Here is a 17,175-nt window from a genome sequence, read left to right as displayed (position 1 = left end):
TCATGAGACAGAGTTAGGGGGGTCATTGCAGCTGTTTTATATGTGCCCCAATGGGAGCCTCAGGGTGACATGTTAGGAGATGTGTTAAGATGGTGTTACAGTTTATTTCAAGGGATTTCTTGAGCTGTTCCTCCCAACATAGAGCACAAAACCTGCTCACACACCTAGTGTTAAGCTGCTTTAATGGCAGCTCTGCCCTGTTCTTTATCAATAATGATCAATAGAGCCACTAACAAACAAGACTTGCACAAAGTTACTTCTGGCAATGTAAAAACTTTAAGTGTCATGGTGCTTGTGTTTGTGTGAGGGTGCAGGCTGTCTGTATATGCATTATGTACGTGTGTGTGAAGGAGCGAAACAACTGTCAGATTCATAGGCCACTGTAATCCTCCCCGCCTCTCCTTGTCCGCGTTTCTTTATTTGTATTCCAAATGTCAGTGTATAAATGCCTTTCACAGGAGGTATATTGCCACAGAGAAGAGGAGAGAGGAGCAGAGGAGAATAGAGCAGAGACGAGAGGGTGTTGTGTGCCTTGGGAGAGCCGTGTAAGCAGCATGGCAGAGGCAGGGGGATTTACAGGGAGAAATAGGTGTTTACTGAGTGCTCCCATGGGCTTACTGTGTAATAATAGACCTGTCACATTACGCAAATGTAGAGAAGCAGCTTGTGTGTGTGTTTATATGTGTGTTTGTGACTGTTTTTCCTTCTTTTTTTTTTAATACATGTGTGTATGCGTGCATGTGAAATCTAGAGCTGCCTGCCTCCGCATCATCAACTCCTGAGAAGCAGCGATGAGCGAGCGGATAGAATTAGTCAGGCGAGAGCCTTTAGCCGCTAATACGCGTAATTAAAACTGCAAGCTGAGGCACTTAGATGCTTGTGTACTAAATAATTTACATGCCATGATCTATGGATCATTTCCCGCTCTTAAATACCAAAGATGGGAGAACAAGAGGAAAACAGACTGGCAGAGGATTTATCAGTATCTCTACCATAAGCAGGATGTCATGGTAATATTAATCCTTCCCCCGCTTTCTACTGTGCTAATCATACAAGGAAATCAATCCGTGTGATTCCAACGGTTGAAAACATGCAGCCTGATTGCCATTGACTGTTACCAAGCTCTGAAGCTCATAAAATACTGCACTGTAGCATCCATTGTGGCCTCATAATCCAGGTAAATAATGCAGTTATATTGGGTAACATCCCTCAAGCCAAGGATTCTTTAAACATCTGGTTCTGACAAGCGGAACAATAAGAATAGAAAAACAATCTTTTTAATCAAGTAAGAATTCCTACTGCTTTATTCTGATATTTGCACAATGGAGTATTACAGCTAAAATGTCATTTGAAATGAGTGGATTCAAGGGCACACAGCTGTATATCCCCACTGTAAAAATGATCTTGAACCAGGATGAGCCACTGAGCCCTGTTTGTGCTAGTGTGTATCATTGGGAGAGTCGGCGGCGCCTCTCCCATGACGATCTGCTTGGAGACTTTTTTTGGGAACAAAGAGGTGAGGATGTTAATAAAGGCTGGATCAACAGATGGATTAGTTGGGAGCTGAGGACAGGCCCGATCGGCAGGCCCTCCGATTCATATTGATTCGTATCGCCAAGGTGAGGCAAGAATGGAGTAAGCAAATGTAAATATTCAATATTTACCATCTGCTGGTGTTATTAGAGGCAGGGGCTTGGACATGGGCGGACAGTTATCATGCACCCACACTGCTCTCATTCAATATTATTCTTCCTGCCATGTCTGTATTGTACTTGGTGACTATGCAGACATTTGGAGATCGGGATCCCATTTGTTTGAATCTATTCACTTCGACATACAGCACCTCAAATAGAAGAAGCACAATGGAACTCAACAATAAGCTACACGAAGCTTTTGTTTAATCAACAATTCTTTTCCCCCTTATACACGCAAATAAATTAAAAAAAACTTTAAAAATATGTTTATAATTCTGATGCCATTGTGTGTGAATATACTGATAATATTAACGCTCTTGATGAGGTTGAGGTGAATTATTTAAATGCAAAAGCATGACTGAGCCTTCGCCAACCTTATCTCTTCGCCAGTACGTAATTAGGTACACAGGGGTGTGACTCCAATTGAAGGTGTCGCCATTGTTAGACTCTGTGAAAATATCAACGGGTGAGGTTAACGCCAATTTCCCTGACATTAATGAAATGCACAGAGCCCCTAATGAGGTAAACCACAGCTCCTTGATAGTACTTATTAGCCGAGTGGAGGGCACAAACTCCCACACTTCAATTTCAAACGGCTAAAAATAAATTAAATTTAAAAAAAAAAAAAAAATACTAATAATAAAAAAAACATGGAGCAGATGTCAAGGGGCCTTACATAATTTCAGGCAGGAAAACCAACTAACTGTCTTGTTGACTTAAATGAGCAGAATGAAAAGACTCACTAGTGTGAGAAAAATCTTAACACCAGGAAGACAGAGGATTGCAGGCAATGTGTTAACGTGTAGATATGTGTTTGAGTTTGGTGTCAGTGTGCAAAATGTTTGTGTGTGTGTCTGTGTGCGAATGTGTACAAGGGCGACCTTTTCTAAATCACTGACAACAGAAATAGACAGCTCAACGAATCAATAAGGCAAATTAGCGTTGAAGGGTGGAAATGACAGGCAGTTAAAATTAGCTGTCTTTGTATGCCACTAGTTAGTCTGACATGTCTTTCAAATAATAACTAACCTCTGGATCTTCTGGTGTCAACTACACTATGGATGTAGTGTAGAAGAAAAGCATACAACTGTTATTGGACAATATGCATCGAATGGTTTTAAAAGCCTCACTGACAAATAAAATGTATTCTTGAAAATAGACAGTTGGCCTACGGATAAAACTTTTCTCTCTGAAATCTGTCTCTGTTGTGTTTTTCTTGTGTCTATGTTGACACTTAGCCTCCTGGGGACTGGCTCGCCCAGCTTTAGGATTCCAATGGCAGGTCCGAGGATTGCGGTGGAAAATCAAACACACTTGTGGAACAGATGAAATCTTCTTTTCGGAGGAGCATGTATTATGGATGGACTTAAGAGATTAGACGGGGGAGCTGCTTTACCTGCAGTGGACGCTGCTTGTCCTGGCTCTTTGGAGATTTCAGGCCACTGCCTGGCTGCTGCAAGAGTAATTGCCTTGCTGCTTGTAGGGCCTGGGAAGAAAGGAGCACAAGACAAAAGATAGTGAGAAAAAGGAGAGAAAGAAAGATGGGGGAGAGGGAGGAAAAACAGTGAAAATAATCTATTCAATTTCTTGAAGCTGACAGCGGGTATAATTCAGATTTTCAGGGACAAAACAGTCATCTCTGACTGAAAACCCTGTCAAATATCACCTGGTATTTTCCACATTCTGACATGGTTAACACTACGCTGGAGATGCGTTTTAGTAACAATTCACAGAGCTGTGATCAAGGATAAATACAGTTTGTCTAGAGCACCCCTGAAGAAGAGGGTGGAGGGCTGAAAAAATAAAAAATAAAAAAGGTAGAGCGTCAGTAGAATTGACCTGTCTAGTGTGTGCTCAACTGAAATACCCACTTCTCTCTGCAAATTATCGCCACATTTGCATATTCATAATATCAATTTGAAGTAGAGGCAGCAGCATGTGAAGTGTCCCTGGGAGCTGTAATTAAAGTTGACAAAATCAACATCAGATTACATTTATAGCGAATTAACTAGCAGCCCAGGTTTTACACTACGCATTACGAGTGCTTATGAGCAGAGGATGGGTGAAAGATAGATAGAAAGACAGACGGATAGATACAGAGACCTTTCCCTGCCTGATGAAATTAGTTCACAGCTGTTTACACATGGCATAAAAAAAATAAAAATAAAATCATATATTAGTAAGTTGTAAAATTTGTCATCAACATCCTTTGATGCGCTTGCCAGACACAGATATGATAGCAATCAGAGAGGCTGGGATGTGGCGTAATTTACTTCTCTAGGGTTTGATGAGATTACAGATCCCCCCACCCGCCTGGCTTTGTGTACTGAATGTGTGTGACGAGCGAGCTCCAGCTTCACAGGTATGGTGGCAGCTGGGCTAGCAGCTTCACTCCAATTCTTCAAGAGCAGATGGATGAAAGAGTCTGGCAGAAAAGAACATTGTGCACAGCTGCTACTACTGCTGCTGCTCCACACAACCGTATACCTTGTATTCTTCAGGCCCAAGAGCATCAAGTGGGAGAGGAAAAAAAAAAAAAAAAAAAAAAACCATGTATGCACACACACACACAACACAACAACTTCACAGGTGTTTCTTTTTTTTTGATGAAAAAAGAAGAGGACGAGTAGGAGGAGAAGCACGAAAAAACTCAGATGGAGAGTGACACTTCCTCAGGAACCAGGGGTGCTCATTTTATTTTCTGGCGCTTGCCAGTATCCATGACAACAGCTGCCTTGACAGGGCGTGCATATGGCGCTGCTCTGCCAGCTGGTGGGAACAATGTTTGAACTAGTACATTGAGATCCTGAGCAAACAAGAGGAGAAGATGGGAGAGAGAGGCAGTAGAAAAAAGAAAAAAAAAAAAATCAGAGGGAGGGGAAAAAAAAGTTGCCATGTCTTAACCCCTCGGGGAACGCAGCCACCCCCTGATCAATTATGAAAAGACAGAGTTGGGTGGTGGTGGTGGTGGGTTGCTTGAAGAGGTGGTGTGGTGGGGGGGGTCTGTCTGTCTGGGTGCTCAGGAGGAGCCAGGCTTTCTGAACTAAAGTAAACAAACACATTACACTGGCACTGGGTCCTAACTGCATTGATCCGTCTCCTTGGTAAGAGGAGCCTAGTCGCCACCGGTTTGTGTTGTGTGCGTGTGCGTGTGTGTGTGTGTGTGTGTGTGTGTGTGTGTGTGCGCACAGATGCAAAAAGCTTAGGGTTTTTTGGGGTCTTTTTCAAAATGGATGGGAAATCAAACATTGCTTGACTTTCGCTTCCTTTTACTGAAGGCAAAAAACACAAAACAAATTCCTTGAATGCAGCCAATCACTTTGCTAATTAAAACACAGGGTCTCATTAATCTCACCATGATTGGTGAATCAAAGTAATTATAAGGTTTATTGAGTCCTGCACACTGTGGTTAGAGGGAAGGCTGCTAGATGAGTGCAACCAAGGTAGTTGTCAGGAGGAAATGTTTATCCATGTGTGAATCAATAATGACTCACTGTGATATATCCAAAGTCAAGAGAGCCATTCGATATATTACACACTGTCAAGAGTACAAAGAAAGAGATGTTTTTAAACTGCACTTCCAATATCCATGCCAGGTAAATATCGAGGGAGGTGCAGGTATGAGAGGTGATGCACAGGGGTGAAGCAGAGAGATCAGCTACACAGGGCTTATTAGAAAAGAAGTCTGCTCAGACTGCATAAAGAGTACTTCTCCAAACATAACACAGACCTTATCAACACCGGCCAAACTTTTCCAGAGTGGTTTGTCATGCCTGAAACTGTCTGTCACCTCTTCCGTGAAAGTGGGGTTAGCCATTTTTCGGAGAGTCTGTGACAGTGTGGAAGGTAAGGGAGGGAGAAAAAAAAAGTCCTGTCCCCTCTCTTTCACTGGCTGAGTATTCAGCCATTACAGTAAAAAGCACCAATTTGTGCCACCCACTTCCCACTCCACAGAGATGGCAAGCTGAAGCTCATCTCAAAGCACAAAAAGCACAAAATGCCAAGGAAAGTCATCAAAAGTTTGCTGAAGAGCTGCTGGAGCGGACAAAAACACAGACGAGTGCAGGCGCACCGTCTATTTAACCTGGGTTGCTATGCAAGAAAAAATGACATCCCCAGTCTATTAATGCACACATTGTATAAACAGCACAATGTGACACATTCTTCAGAATGAGAGAGCGAGAGCGAGAGCGAGCGAGCGAGAGAGAGAGAGAGAGAAAGAGCCAGGGCCTGCTATATAAATAACAAGGCACTCAGAGGCATATTTGATGTTGATATCCATCACTGAGGGTGGAAAGGAGGAAAAAAAATAAGGAGGGAAAATAACACACAGAGCGACCAAGACCGCGACACGGGGATCCTTATGAAAATAAGATTCAGCCCAAATGGATCTGGTGTAATTGGTTTCAGATAGTGAGGTCAGGAGAAAGACGATACAGGCAACTATTATGCGAAACGGACTGAGAAACAAGAATGTTTACACAGGCATTCCTCTGCTACATTAATAGGCATGCCGAGATCACTGGAGAGGGAGAAAAGGAGAGAGTGAGAAGAGACTGACAGAGAGGGGAAGAGAGAGGGAAGTGAAAAAAAAAAAACATATCAGCCATTCATCCCTCCCTCCCACTACTCCCCCCACTCTCCCAGCCCCAGTGTTTAGACTCTGTACAGAACAGGGGTAATAAGGAACACCTATCACAATGCACCTTTGTAAGGAGCATGCAAAGATCTTAAACAAGCATGAAATACATTAGCAGGCACTGCAATACTGGGCCAAACCATTACAAATCTCCAGATTGCTTATTATGTATAGTGGTGTGTGTGTGTGTGTGTGTGTGTGTGTGTGTGTGTGAGAGTGTGTGTGTTTTGGGGGGGGAATAAGCCATTCACTAAGAATGTCACTCTTTCAAAATCCACCTGGAGACTGTACGATATGCAGCTATGACACTGGAATTGGATAAATCTGAGGGGCTGTGATATTGTGTTTTGGACAGTGCAGATCACTTCCTGGCTTAGGCCATGTTGGGAGTTGTTGTTATTAGGGGACACAGCATAATACTGGAATGATGACACAGGTATGAAATAAGCTGCTCTCAACAGGTATGTCTTCGCAGCGCTGTGGTCTCTACAGGATGTTTCCATGTTCCAGAAAGTAGCTGTAAACATGCCGTATCAATTGTTGATCAATAAGAAACAGGTTGCATCATGATAACACAGTCTCACTGTGGTGTGCGGAACAGATGTTTGTGTGTGTGTGTGTTTGTTAGTAAAGGGCTGCTGTTCAACACTAGGCTGTCGGCCAGAACAACTCCAGTCATGCTGACAACTTTGACAACTCCCACGCGCGCGCACACACACACACACACACACACACAAAGATATACAGCACCACACCACCAGGCTTATCTATCTTCGCTTCCAGGAAACACAGACACAGAAGGAGGGTGGAGAAAAAAAAAGAAAAAGTGTGACACTTTATCAAGCTGGAGAGAATCGCATGCCACGGAAAACAAGGCACAAACAGTTTAAGCTGAACAAACAAACATGGCTGATTGGACTGAGGCTGCAGCCCCGCTGGCGGGGGAGATATGTGCTGACACTCCACACCAAAATATTTACACCCTATCTTCTTATATAAGTGGATTCAGGGCAGATGGGTGGATGGATACGGATTTGGAGGGACTGGCTGGAGAGGAGAGACAAATGAGAAGAGAAGGGGAGAAGGATAAGATGTTCCATGTCTGAATACAAAAGTAGGGCCTGAGTTTGTGAAAACAAGCAAAGTGTGACCAGGGAACATTGTCGGAACAGGAGAGGCTAAACAGTCAGGCAACAATAGAAGAATTGATGCGGCTTGTTGGCGTGGAGATTACAGAGCCCGTCCTGCAACAGAATCAATCATACAAATGACAATACAGCGTGTGTCTATTAGGGCTAAAACCCGAGATTAGTGCTGCTCATCTTTGCTTGTTTTGTAAACACTGCAGCTGGTGGAGCAAAGGCAAACAGTGATTCCTTAGGTACAAGTGAGAACTTCTTATGACCATCCTTAGAACACACACACACACACACACACACACACACACACACACACACACACACACACAGGTACATTAATGCAGACAATACAATATATATATTTTTTTATAAATCTGGTCAATTCTTGATGTGTGTGGGCTTCTATGGTTGCTATTCTAATTCACCTTAAGTAACTCAGTCACAGGACTAGAAAGACTCCTATCCTCTTCTAAAGGTCAGAACTGCTAGTGATGGTGCCTCAACAATGGCCCCAGATTCAGTTCCCTTATCGCCTTATGTTCACAAAGAGCACAATACACACCTGGAATCAGTCACCTCTGCCTGGTTGAGTACTTGGAAAGGAAATAAAAAATAATAATTACTTCTTCTGACTGCAGTTGCTGACACAGATAGCAGCAGGAGTTGAAGTAATGCAAATAAACATGCAAATGTTGTCAAAAGGGCTGGTGCAACGTGACAAGATTGGATTTAGTTTTGTTTTTTTTATCTCAAACTCAAATGGAATTGCTGAAAGTTGAAGCCAATGTGAAAGTGCCTTAAGGTACACTACCAAAACATATTAAGGCTTTAAAAAGGGTGCATTCCAGAGCATTGGCTTGACTGACAAGTGTATAAACAAATCAAAATCAGCCATGGCTGTTGCCACTTTGTCGTCACTCCTTAGCTCCAACCAGGCTCCCTCCCTATTGCCGAAATTTGGATCATCTGACTCCATAACTGCTCAGATGGTGGTAAGCGTGCTACCAAAATGCTGTCTTTCAAATTCCCAACGGAAACCTATGAATGAGTTCTCAAACTGTGCTTTCATGAGAAACTAGAAAGAAGGAGAGAAACTGTAGAGGAAGAAATAAGGGAGAAAAGAAGAATTTGGAAAGTGTGTAGGAGTAATGAGCATTTTAATGTATGACTCAATAAATCAACAGTCTGCAGTGAGCAAGGGAGGGAGAGAGAGGAAGGGGGGGGGGCGTCCATGGAGAATCTCCTTGGGCCTCCGGATGGAGGTAAAGCTATCCAGCAGAACAATGGGCTTCTGTGTCCTGCTCTGCTATCTCTATCTCAGTATTTTTAGCTACTTCAGCTGCCTCTGTCTCTACATATAAGAGTGCTTCATCCAAATAATCTCTCCTGTGCTCATTTGATGTTGTGGTCTCTTTTTTTCTAAAGTGGATAATAGGTGTTTGGGAAGAAAGCCCTTCCATATTGATCACTTGCTCTCTTCAACGCCTTTCCACCTCTCCACTGCACTTTGAATTTAACTCAACTTCTTTCTCCCCCCACCCCCCACTTATTGCTCATAACACATTATTCATTTCTTCCTCTCATCTTTCTGTCTTTCTTCCCCCTCTCTCCCATGTCTCTCGCCCTTTGTTTATTGATTCTCTAGATTAAGAATTCCTAGGGTAGAGGACTGTAACACACAAGCATCAAATTATTTTGGGGTGTGCTTATTTGCCTTTCCCTTGCATCTATTTGGCCTGTGTCTGTAGACAATTATGCCTACCCAGCCCCAGACTCAGGTGCTAATAATGAAGGACAAATAGAATCATATGTGTAAACTTCCCCCACTGATGAAAAATTATATTAAGTTTCTGCCACAGTAAACAGAGCTGCATAGCTACACCCTCCCGGGAGGATTGACGAGATGAATTTGCTCTCTCCTACCCCAGGAACAAAGCTCGTATAGGAGAGAAAGAGTGGTGGTAGGAGGGGCTCGAGGGCTCCATTGTGTAACCTCACACTTATTTTTCCACCAACAAAGACAAAACATGGGTCTGTTTTGCCCATCACAGATAAAGTGTGTGTTTATGTCTGTGAGAAGGAGTTGAAGAGTGCATATGCACCAATATGTGAGAGTCTGCTGAGACGCTGGGAGGGCCGTGCCAGCAATAACAAAGAGCACGGCCTGCTGTCGTTCACTGCAACCGCTAACATTCACTAACATCCCACCTCCTGCTGTTATCGCCATGGATATTCAGTGCAAATACAATGATATATCTGTTCTAGCAAGGGAGAGTAATTGTTTTCATCTACCTTCAAGCTGAACTTTAGCACAAACTGAGGCAGAAATTGAAACAAGACTGCTTTGTCATGCTGGAAAAAAAAAAAAAACCTGCAGGTTATCAGGTTTGAAAGTTGGACCACAAAAGTCGCCATACTCATTTCCAAAAATAATCTTAGATGTGCCATGACCTCACGTAACAAATACTTGCTTGTTAGCACTAAGTCTTATAGATGCCAAAATTGGTTCCATTCTTCTGCCCATTGTCTCAGTGCATCTTTTCCATGCTTCATCACTTGTGAAATTCAATTTACCCCATTTTCCTCACTCTCCGTCTCTGCTGGTGGCTTTAGCAAAGACTTTTGACCTGTGCTCTATCGCTACATTTCGATAAGGTGAAAGCAGGCCCATTCAGCGACGCTCTTTATCTACTGCTACTCTTAGGGAAGTCCTTTTAGAGCCCGACAACTGAGAGCTACCACAATATACTACCACAAAAGAGAGAGAGAGGAGGCTAGGGAAGGCATTTGTGTGGGTGGAAGCAGGAAGAAGAGTGTGTGTGTGTGTGTGTGTGAGGTCAAGTGATCTTCTTGCAAAAACAAATCTGGCATGAGGTATCTGGCATGAGTGTTCGACTGTGCAGCCCCCCAACCCTGCAGACACACAAAAAAAACACAAATACAAGGTTTCTCTCTCTATTACATACTCTTTCTCTCTCCTGAAGCGCTTGATTTCCTCTTCAGGTGATTATGATCCCCTCTCCTTTTCACAGTTCCAGGCGAATAGAGGTCACACAGCTGGATGAATACCTGATATGAAATGTTGCATTGAGGCCAGCCATAGTTCATTTGGTAAAGGGGCCCAGTGGAAAGAACTGGAATCCTTGGACACCAAGAAGACCTCAAATGCTTGGGTCTGGTTGCTTATAAATAGTATGCCCATCATCTGAACACTGAGTAAGCTTGATATCATAACATACTGCCTATATAATAGTATGGAACTATAAAAAACTGGGAACTATATGCCTCCTGTAGCTATACACAGCTGTATTTCAGCACAAACTAGGGTTTTCTCATCATTCTTGTCAGAGGATCAGACACAGAATGGAGTTCTTTTTCATGGAGCTTGAGTCTGTTATTGTTGACAAGGCCTTATTAAGAGGCTCCCACTCCAATAACATGGCCAGAGGCGACTAGCAATCTGACTGTGGCACCAGAGAACAAGCAGCTGCTGTGGAAGAGCTGGTTTTGTACAGAATGCCAATACCAATCAGATGCTGTTGAAGAGACGCATGTGCTGACAACAAACATGTGCACATGTGCACACATTTGTTGTGTACATACGAGAAGCACGCAAACAAAAAGACCGGGGCAATAGTGGTAAATAAAAGGTTGCTGCATCCTGGGTAGGTAAACTGCATTTAAGTGCGTTTACCCTCCATTAAACCACTGAAAAAGACACACACAGCATGTATACAGCACATATACACTCAAAGCCTACACAGGAACACAAAACAATGATTAGGAAAAAACAGGAAAGCTATTGAGTGTCACTGTCATCCATCTTTTATGCCAACCAAAGGGGCCGATGCCATTTAGAATCCACCCTGCTTCTGTGTGCATGTGCACTGACACAAGCAAACCAAGTCAGCATGCCTGCTTAGTGCATGAGTATCTGTACGTGGGTGCATGTGTGTACATCAGAGCCTGTCTTGGGGGCTCTGCTGTTGCAGGTCAATAGTATGAGTGTCTGTCTGTCTCGTCCTGCAGAGCTCGGGTTAAGTGCACTGTCTAAGTGTTCTCCTGTTCTGGGGTCGATGAGAGAGCACCCTGACCTTAGATGTAAATGACCTCTCCTCACCCGCTGCATTGCTAACCCTGAATTTGGCCTGCAGCTCTAGTGACATACCCTTAATAAAACATATTTTAGTACACATTGTCAACAGCTGTTCATTTTTCAGAGAATTATTTTGAGTCAGACAACACAGCTGTTTATAAATTAAGAAGTGTGCTGCTGTACATCATCTATTGCATCAATGATTATCATGTTTTTTTTTCAAATTTTCTTTTCTATTATGTTTTAATGGGCATTATTACATAGTTTATGCAAGTTTGTGTGACTACTTTATCTTGCCAGTCACCTCTGTGAGGATTGCTCTCAATAGAGGGTGATGTATCTTTCAATGAATGCCACACTTCCCCCAAAGAACAACTCAATAAATAGCCACTACATCTGCCTGTGGAAGGGCAATGGATCACATTCACTCCTGCTCTCCTCTCTCAATCTCTTTGCTTATGTAACACCGATCCTGTGCACTTTCATTCTTCCCTCCACCCTCCATTGTACCTTGGTAGTTGTGAATATTCCAATTACAGGGGTGTGTGTTTGACCTTTAAGTGTCTTGTAGAAGATATAGTTATCTGCCTTCCACTCTGACACCCAGCATCTATCAATCAGTGCCCCCCCCCCCCTCACCAGAACAGGCTACTAGACTGAGCTGGGTCTGGTGAAATGTGTCTGCGTGTGTGTTCACATATGTGGGCATGTGTTGGAGAGCTAACACGAGCACAGACTGTGACTGTGGTAAGGTAAGCAAAGCGACTTGGGGAGTCCGGTGATAAAAATGTAAAAATGCACATGGTTTGTGTTTGTATACATAAATGTATACCACAATTACACACACACACACACACACAGAAAGAGAGAGAGAGAGTGAGGTGTTAAACATCTTTTTTTCCTTTAATCTTGACTGAGCCTTACTTCCATAAACAAAGCCTTTTCTAACAGCATCCTATAGCACGCTTCTAAGAACAAGCAAGCGTGAGCAGAGTCATACTTCTTTAGTTTCATTCTTGTTCCCCGCCCTTCTCCAAAAGGGCTAATCTACATCTTTCATTGAATCAAGAATGGAAATTCACAAGAAATGCTTCTTTTTCAATTTCATGCTGAAGTAGCTCAAGTTAGTGCATGTAATTTCTCCTAACAAGAAAATGTATCACTCTGTCGCACACTTAGTCCGGCTATGGGAGAAAGGGGCCTCCCTTCTGCATTTTCTTTTTCTTGGGCTTTGATAAATGTGCCAAAAGCATGATCACTCCCTTCATAGCACTCCATAAAAGGACAGAACAATTACAGTGGTTATTAAAAAAATAAAAACCTCTGGTTGAAATTTGTATGAAAGATAAATTACATCTCATTTAGGACTGTGAAGGCATTACAAAATTAAGTCAGGACTAAGCCAAGAGGGGGGTGGGGGGTGTTTTACACATAATGTAGGGACCTCAACTTCTGAGTTTGAGAATTATGTCATGGTATAGACACGACAAGTTGGTTGGCACACTGCTAACACAAAGAATTTGGAAAGACGGAAAGGAAAACAGTTTTTAGTGATTTTAAAAAGGGATTCTCTCCACACACACACACACACACACACACACACACACACTTCTGCCAAAAAAGAAGTATTTCCCCTCTGTGACAAAAATTCTGGCAAAGACCAATGATGCACAAAACCCCTGCAAATCCATTTGACGTTTTGTCCAAATTATGATTATCAGGCTCACACTGAATTGGATGATGAAGTCCAAACAGGTGAAAAGGAATGCATGAAGAATAGTATCGCTGAAACAATACCACGCATGGCCAAGCCACCAGGCTAATGTATATTTATCATGTAAACTTCTGATAAATGCATATGCAGAAACAATCAAATCTCTGTGTTTCAACTGGAAGATTTTGCACCATGGACTCAAGCGTGAAACCAATATCAGCTTAGTGTCTAGTCAAGCTTGAAGTGCTGCGCCTAGCCCACAAAGCATGTTCTGCATATGCTCATGGGCGTCACTTTTATCAGGGTGGAACAAGCAGCTTTCCAGTGTTATCACTGATCAATTCGTGCGAGTTAAGTCCCCCCAGTGTGGGTAAATAAGCAGTGGTTAGGTCTTGATGAGGAATGGCAGGCTGTTTGAGTGGGAACATAGGCTGGAGAGAGGCGGGCCTGTCTATCTCTGCTGCAATGGTTTCCTAGTGTGACTTCCATGATTAACCACCTGGAGTACATCTTATTCTCTGTATCTGCCCAAAACAAATGTTCAGTTTACCCTCACCAAAAGGACTTGATTGCAAGTGCCCCCCCCATAAAGCACATCTCCAGGCTTACTTTACGCCAAACTGTTTGCTGTATTTTCTCACTTTTTAAAATCATAGAAAATAATATGTCTGACATTATTATAAAGTTGTGAATAATACAGATGTCAGTCCACCTTGGCAGCAAAGTGAGAACCTAACCTTGTCTGATACACTATAAAACCTAGCAGCTTCAGCTCTAAAGCCTGCAGTGAAGAGAGCCAAAGCCAGCGCTAAGTGACATGTCAGTCAGTTCGTCTGTTTGGAGCCTTCAATTCCCCATGGCCTGAGCTTATTTACTGCATTTGTATGAAAAGCTGTGAAGGGGAGAGGACTGAGAGCCCGCCTGGCTCTCTTACATATGTATACAGTGTTTGAAGGCAATGCGTAAAGAGCATCTCCCTTGCAGCCTGCAAGCATTACAACTACAAACAACTCAGGAGAAGGATAGACCCATTTATATATTCAAAAATGGGTCAGGGATGAAGGTAATCGCAGCAGCAGAGAGTGTTAACAAGTGCAACAAAAAAGGAAAAAACTGTGATGATACCTGGATTCTGGGCGCATTAGGGAAAGAGAGCACTACTGACATTAAAGATGCTACTACTTTTTGCTAGTCATCTTCTTAACCAGATTTGATGTCATTTTAATATTATTTAGAGAAGGGGAGGGGGGGGGGGTACACACAACAAACCATCAGGCATGCGTTTCAGAGTCTGATTTGTTACTATTCATGGCTAAAGCAGAGAGGAACTGTAATACTAGACATGCTTGTTAAATTCACAACACTCCAAAGCTGCCTTCTAGCAAATCCTGTCTTTTGGTTGTCAGCTTAAGACACCCCGGCATATGCATATGTAGAATTTTTAAGCTCTGTTAAATGGATAGCAGTGTCATGGCCTATCAAATGACTGTAAGCCACTTGCCTTTTTTTGGTGGTGGTGGTGGGGGGGGGCATTTACAGAAAAAGCAGACAGCAATGCGTTACCTTGTATGCATTAGAAAGCCCCCCCACCCCACACACACACTTGTTTTCTCTATCCTCCTGTTAACTCCACATTAGAGGAAAACAGAGCTATTTACATGTATGTTTTCAGGCTGTGGATGACAGTAACACTCCACCCCGCCATGTTAACGACTGGTACTCTGTTTAAGCCAACGACAGGGGAGTGGCAACAAACAATGACAGAATGCCTGTCTTCGATTGTGAGGCCACGAAAGATGAAACGCCATTCACCACCAAGGCAGTTTGCAAATAAATTATTGTGGAGGGTATTGAGCTAAAGCAATTGCTCAGTCCGCTCGGAGTACGTGTGAGTGTGTGTTTGTATGAGTGTGTATGCATGCCGGTTATATGTGTTTGTGCTTGTGTGAGTGGACTTATAGATCCAGTGCCATTTATTTCCCAGAGCTGGAGCAGGGCAGTTAGGGAGGCGTAAAAGGAAATGAGTTGTGAAGTGGCCATTGATCCTGGCCTGCACTAGGTTGGCTAGAGACTGCAGGACTATTGGCCACAGTATGTGCAACTGAATGGCTGCCTCTTATTTACACTGAGGTGGTTAACCCTGGCCGAGTACATTTATCACTGGCCTAATGTGCTACACAGGAAAAAAGGAAAAGAATAAAAATATGTCAGGCAAACACAAGGCCTAATCTTGATTAGATGTCAACTGGCTTCCATTTAATGCATTAACCATTGCCATTAAAATATGTAAAAATGTTAATGTACTAATGTGTAATTGTGTTTTACTTTATATTTAATTTCTTAAGAAGAAAAAAAACGTGTCACAGCAAGTGATATCCGTGCCATTGATTTGATATCCCGTATGCACATTAAGAAATGAGCAAATACACACACACCTGTTTTTTTTCTACCTATGTTGCCCCTCGATCTGTAGACCACACAGCCTAGTACTCCACAGCTCCCAACTGCTTGAGCATAAAACACCCATAAGTGTTTATTTCCAGCAGATTTCACACTGTCTATGTATCTCATCCTCTCCTTCTCACTTACCTACATTGCTCTCTCTCTCTCGCTCTGTCCCTTTCTCCTCGTCTCTCTTTCAAGCCTTGCAGCTTGACATTTCGCCATGCTCTCGGGGGACTCCTGTGTGAAATGGAGTTACTGGGAGACCGCCACTGTAAATTCCAGGAGGCCACATGTAATGTGTCTTAAACATAGATGGACAGCCCTGGTTTTGAGGAGCTGAAGAATGAGACGGAGGGAAAAAGGGGGAGACAGAGGGGGGCAAGGAGGAAGAGGTGGCGTCTAGATAGATAATAGAATAATACTGTGTTTTGTCTGGGGAAGGGTGAGCAAACAGTAGCTATGCTGTCATTCACACCCTATATCTTTAGTGTCATCACTAAGGAGGAAACTACAGGACTATATGTCACCGGCCTGTATGTACTATTCTGTTGGGGCTGTCTGCCCATAGCCAGGCTTGAAATAAAAAGAAGGATGGCTTTCATTGTAAATAAGTCAGACGCAGGGATTGCCTTTTCACTGAAAGGGGAAATAATTTTACAAAGACATACAGTACACGCTGCTTCCCTAATGCTTCTCTAGCCTTTACAGAAAAACCTTATCTTCACACAGCTGATCACGGTTAACAAAAGGCTCCTTTATGAAATCGTTCATATTTCAGTGGAGGTCTGTCTCCTGTCCTGAGAGGTGATTGATGCATCAGGCCAGGGCCAGTGTCTTATTTACACAGTTGAGTGGGGCAATCTCAGGCCTGAAAGATAAACCTAATGAGCTTCTTTGTGTAAGGGTGCAAATGAGAGACACCATCCTCCCTCCCTCCTTCCCTTTTCCATCCAAAGGGACAGTCTGGGTGATTAGGCCTTTAAATTATGCTCAAGGGCAAAGCCCAGATTTGCATCTTAGGGGTGTGTGTGTGTGTGTGTGTCTTCTCAAATGCACTATGGAGAGAAAGACGGAGAGGCAGGTGAAGGGCAGAGAGAGAAAGATGCTTGAGGCTTGTTTGTGATAGGTGGTGGTAGGTGAACACTGTGTGTCAGTATTTTAAGTATTTATGTACACTAAACAACAAACTTGACTTGTTGGAAAAGGGGGATGAGCTCACGTCTGTAAAATGAGCATGCGTGCGCGCACACACACACACACACACACACACACACAGTCATTTTGTCCTTTGTCTGTGGGCTAACTTTCTCCCTAATGACTTTCATTTTGGGGAGAATTTCATTTGCCCCTAAACCGTAAATATTACCCATCACTTGCTGTCAGATTTCTCATCCCTTATATTTCCTCCAGCTAAACAGCTAGGAAGGCAGGTTAATTGCTGTCACTCT

The 17,175-nt window shown here is 43.0% G+C and overlaps 1 protein-coding gene across 3 annotated transcripts in view; it reads right to left on the bottom strand.

Moving 5' to 3' along the window:
• The window catches only part of foxp2 (forkhead box P2), a 102,831-nt gene that overhangs the window by 39,965 nt on the left and 45,691 nt on the right, over positions 1-17,175 (bottom strand). For all 3 annotated transcript variants that reach the window (XM_038738717.1, XM_038738718.1, XM_038738719.1), the window contains one exon: positions 3,091-3,180. In XM_038738717.1, coding sequence (XP_038594645.1) covers positions 3,091-3,180 — 90 coding nt within the window. The remainder of the gene's footprint in view (positions 1-3,090; positions 3,181-17,175) is intronic.

Source organism: Micropterus salmoides, unplaced genomic scaffold, assembly GCF_014851395.1.
Source record: "Micropterus salmoides isolate LMB-PRFRI ecotype aquatic unplaced genomic scaffold, ASM1485139v1 Ms_hic_scaffold_23, whole genome shotgun sequence".
Taxonomy (NCBI): domain Eukaryota; kingdom Metazoa; phylum Chordata; class Actinopteri; order Centrarchiformes; family Centrarchidae; genus Micropterus; species Micropterus salmoides.
The sequence above is the reverse complement of the archived record's forward strand: the minus strand, read 5'-3'. Positions and strand labels throughout refer to the sequence as shown.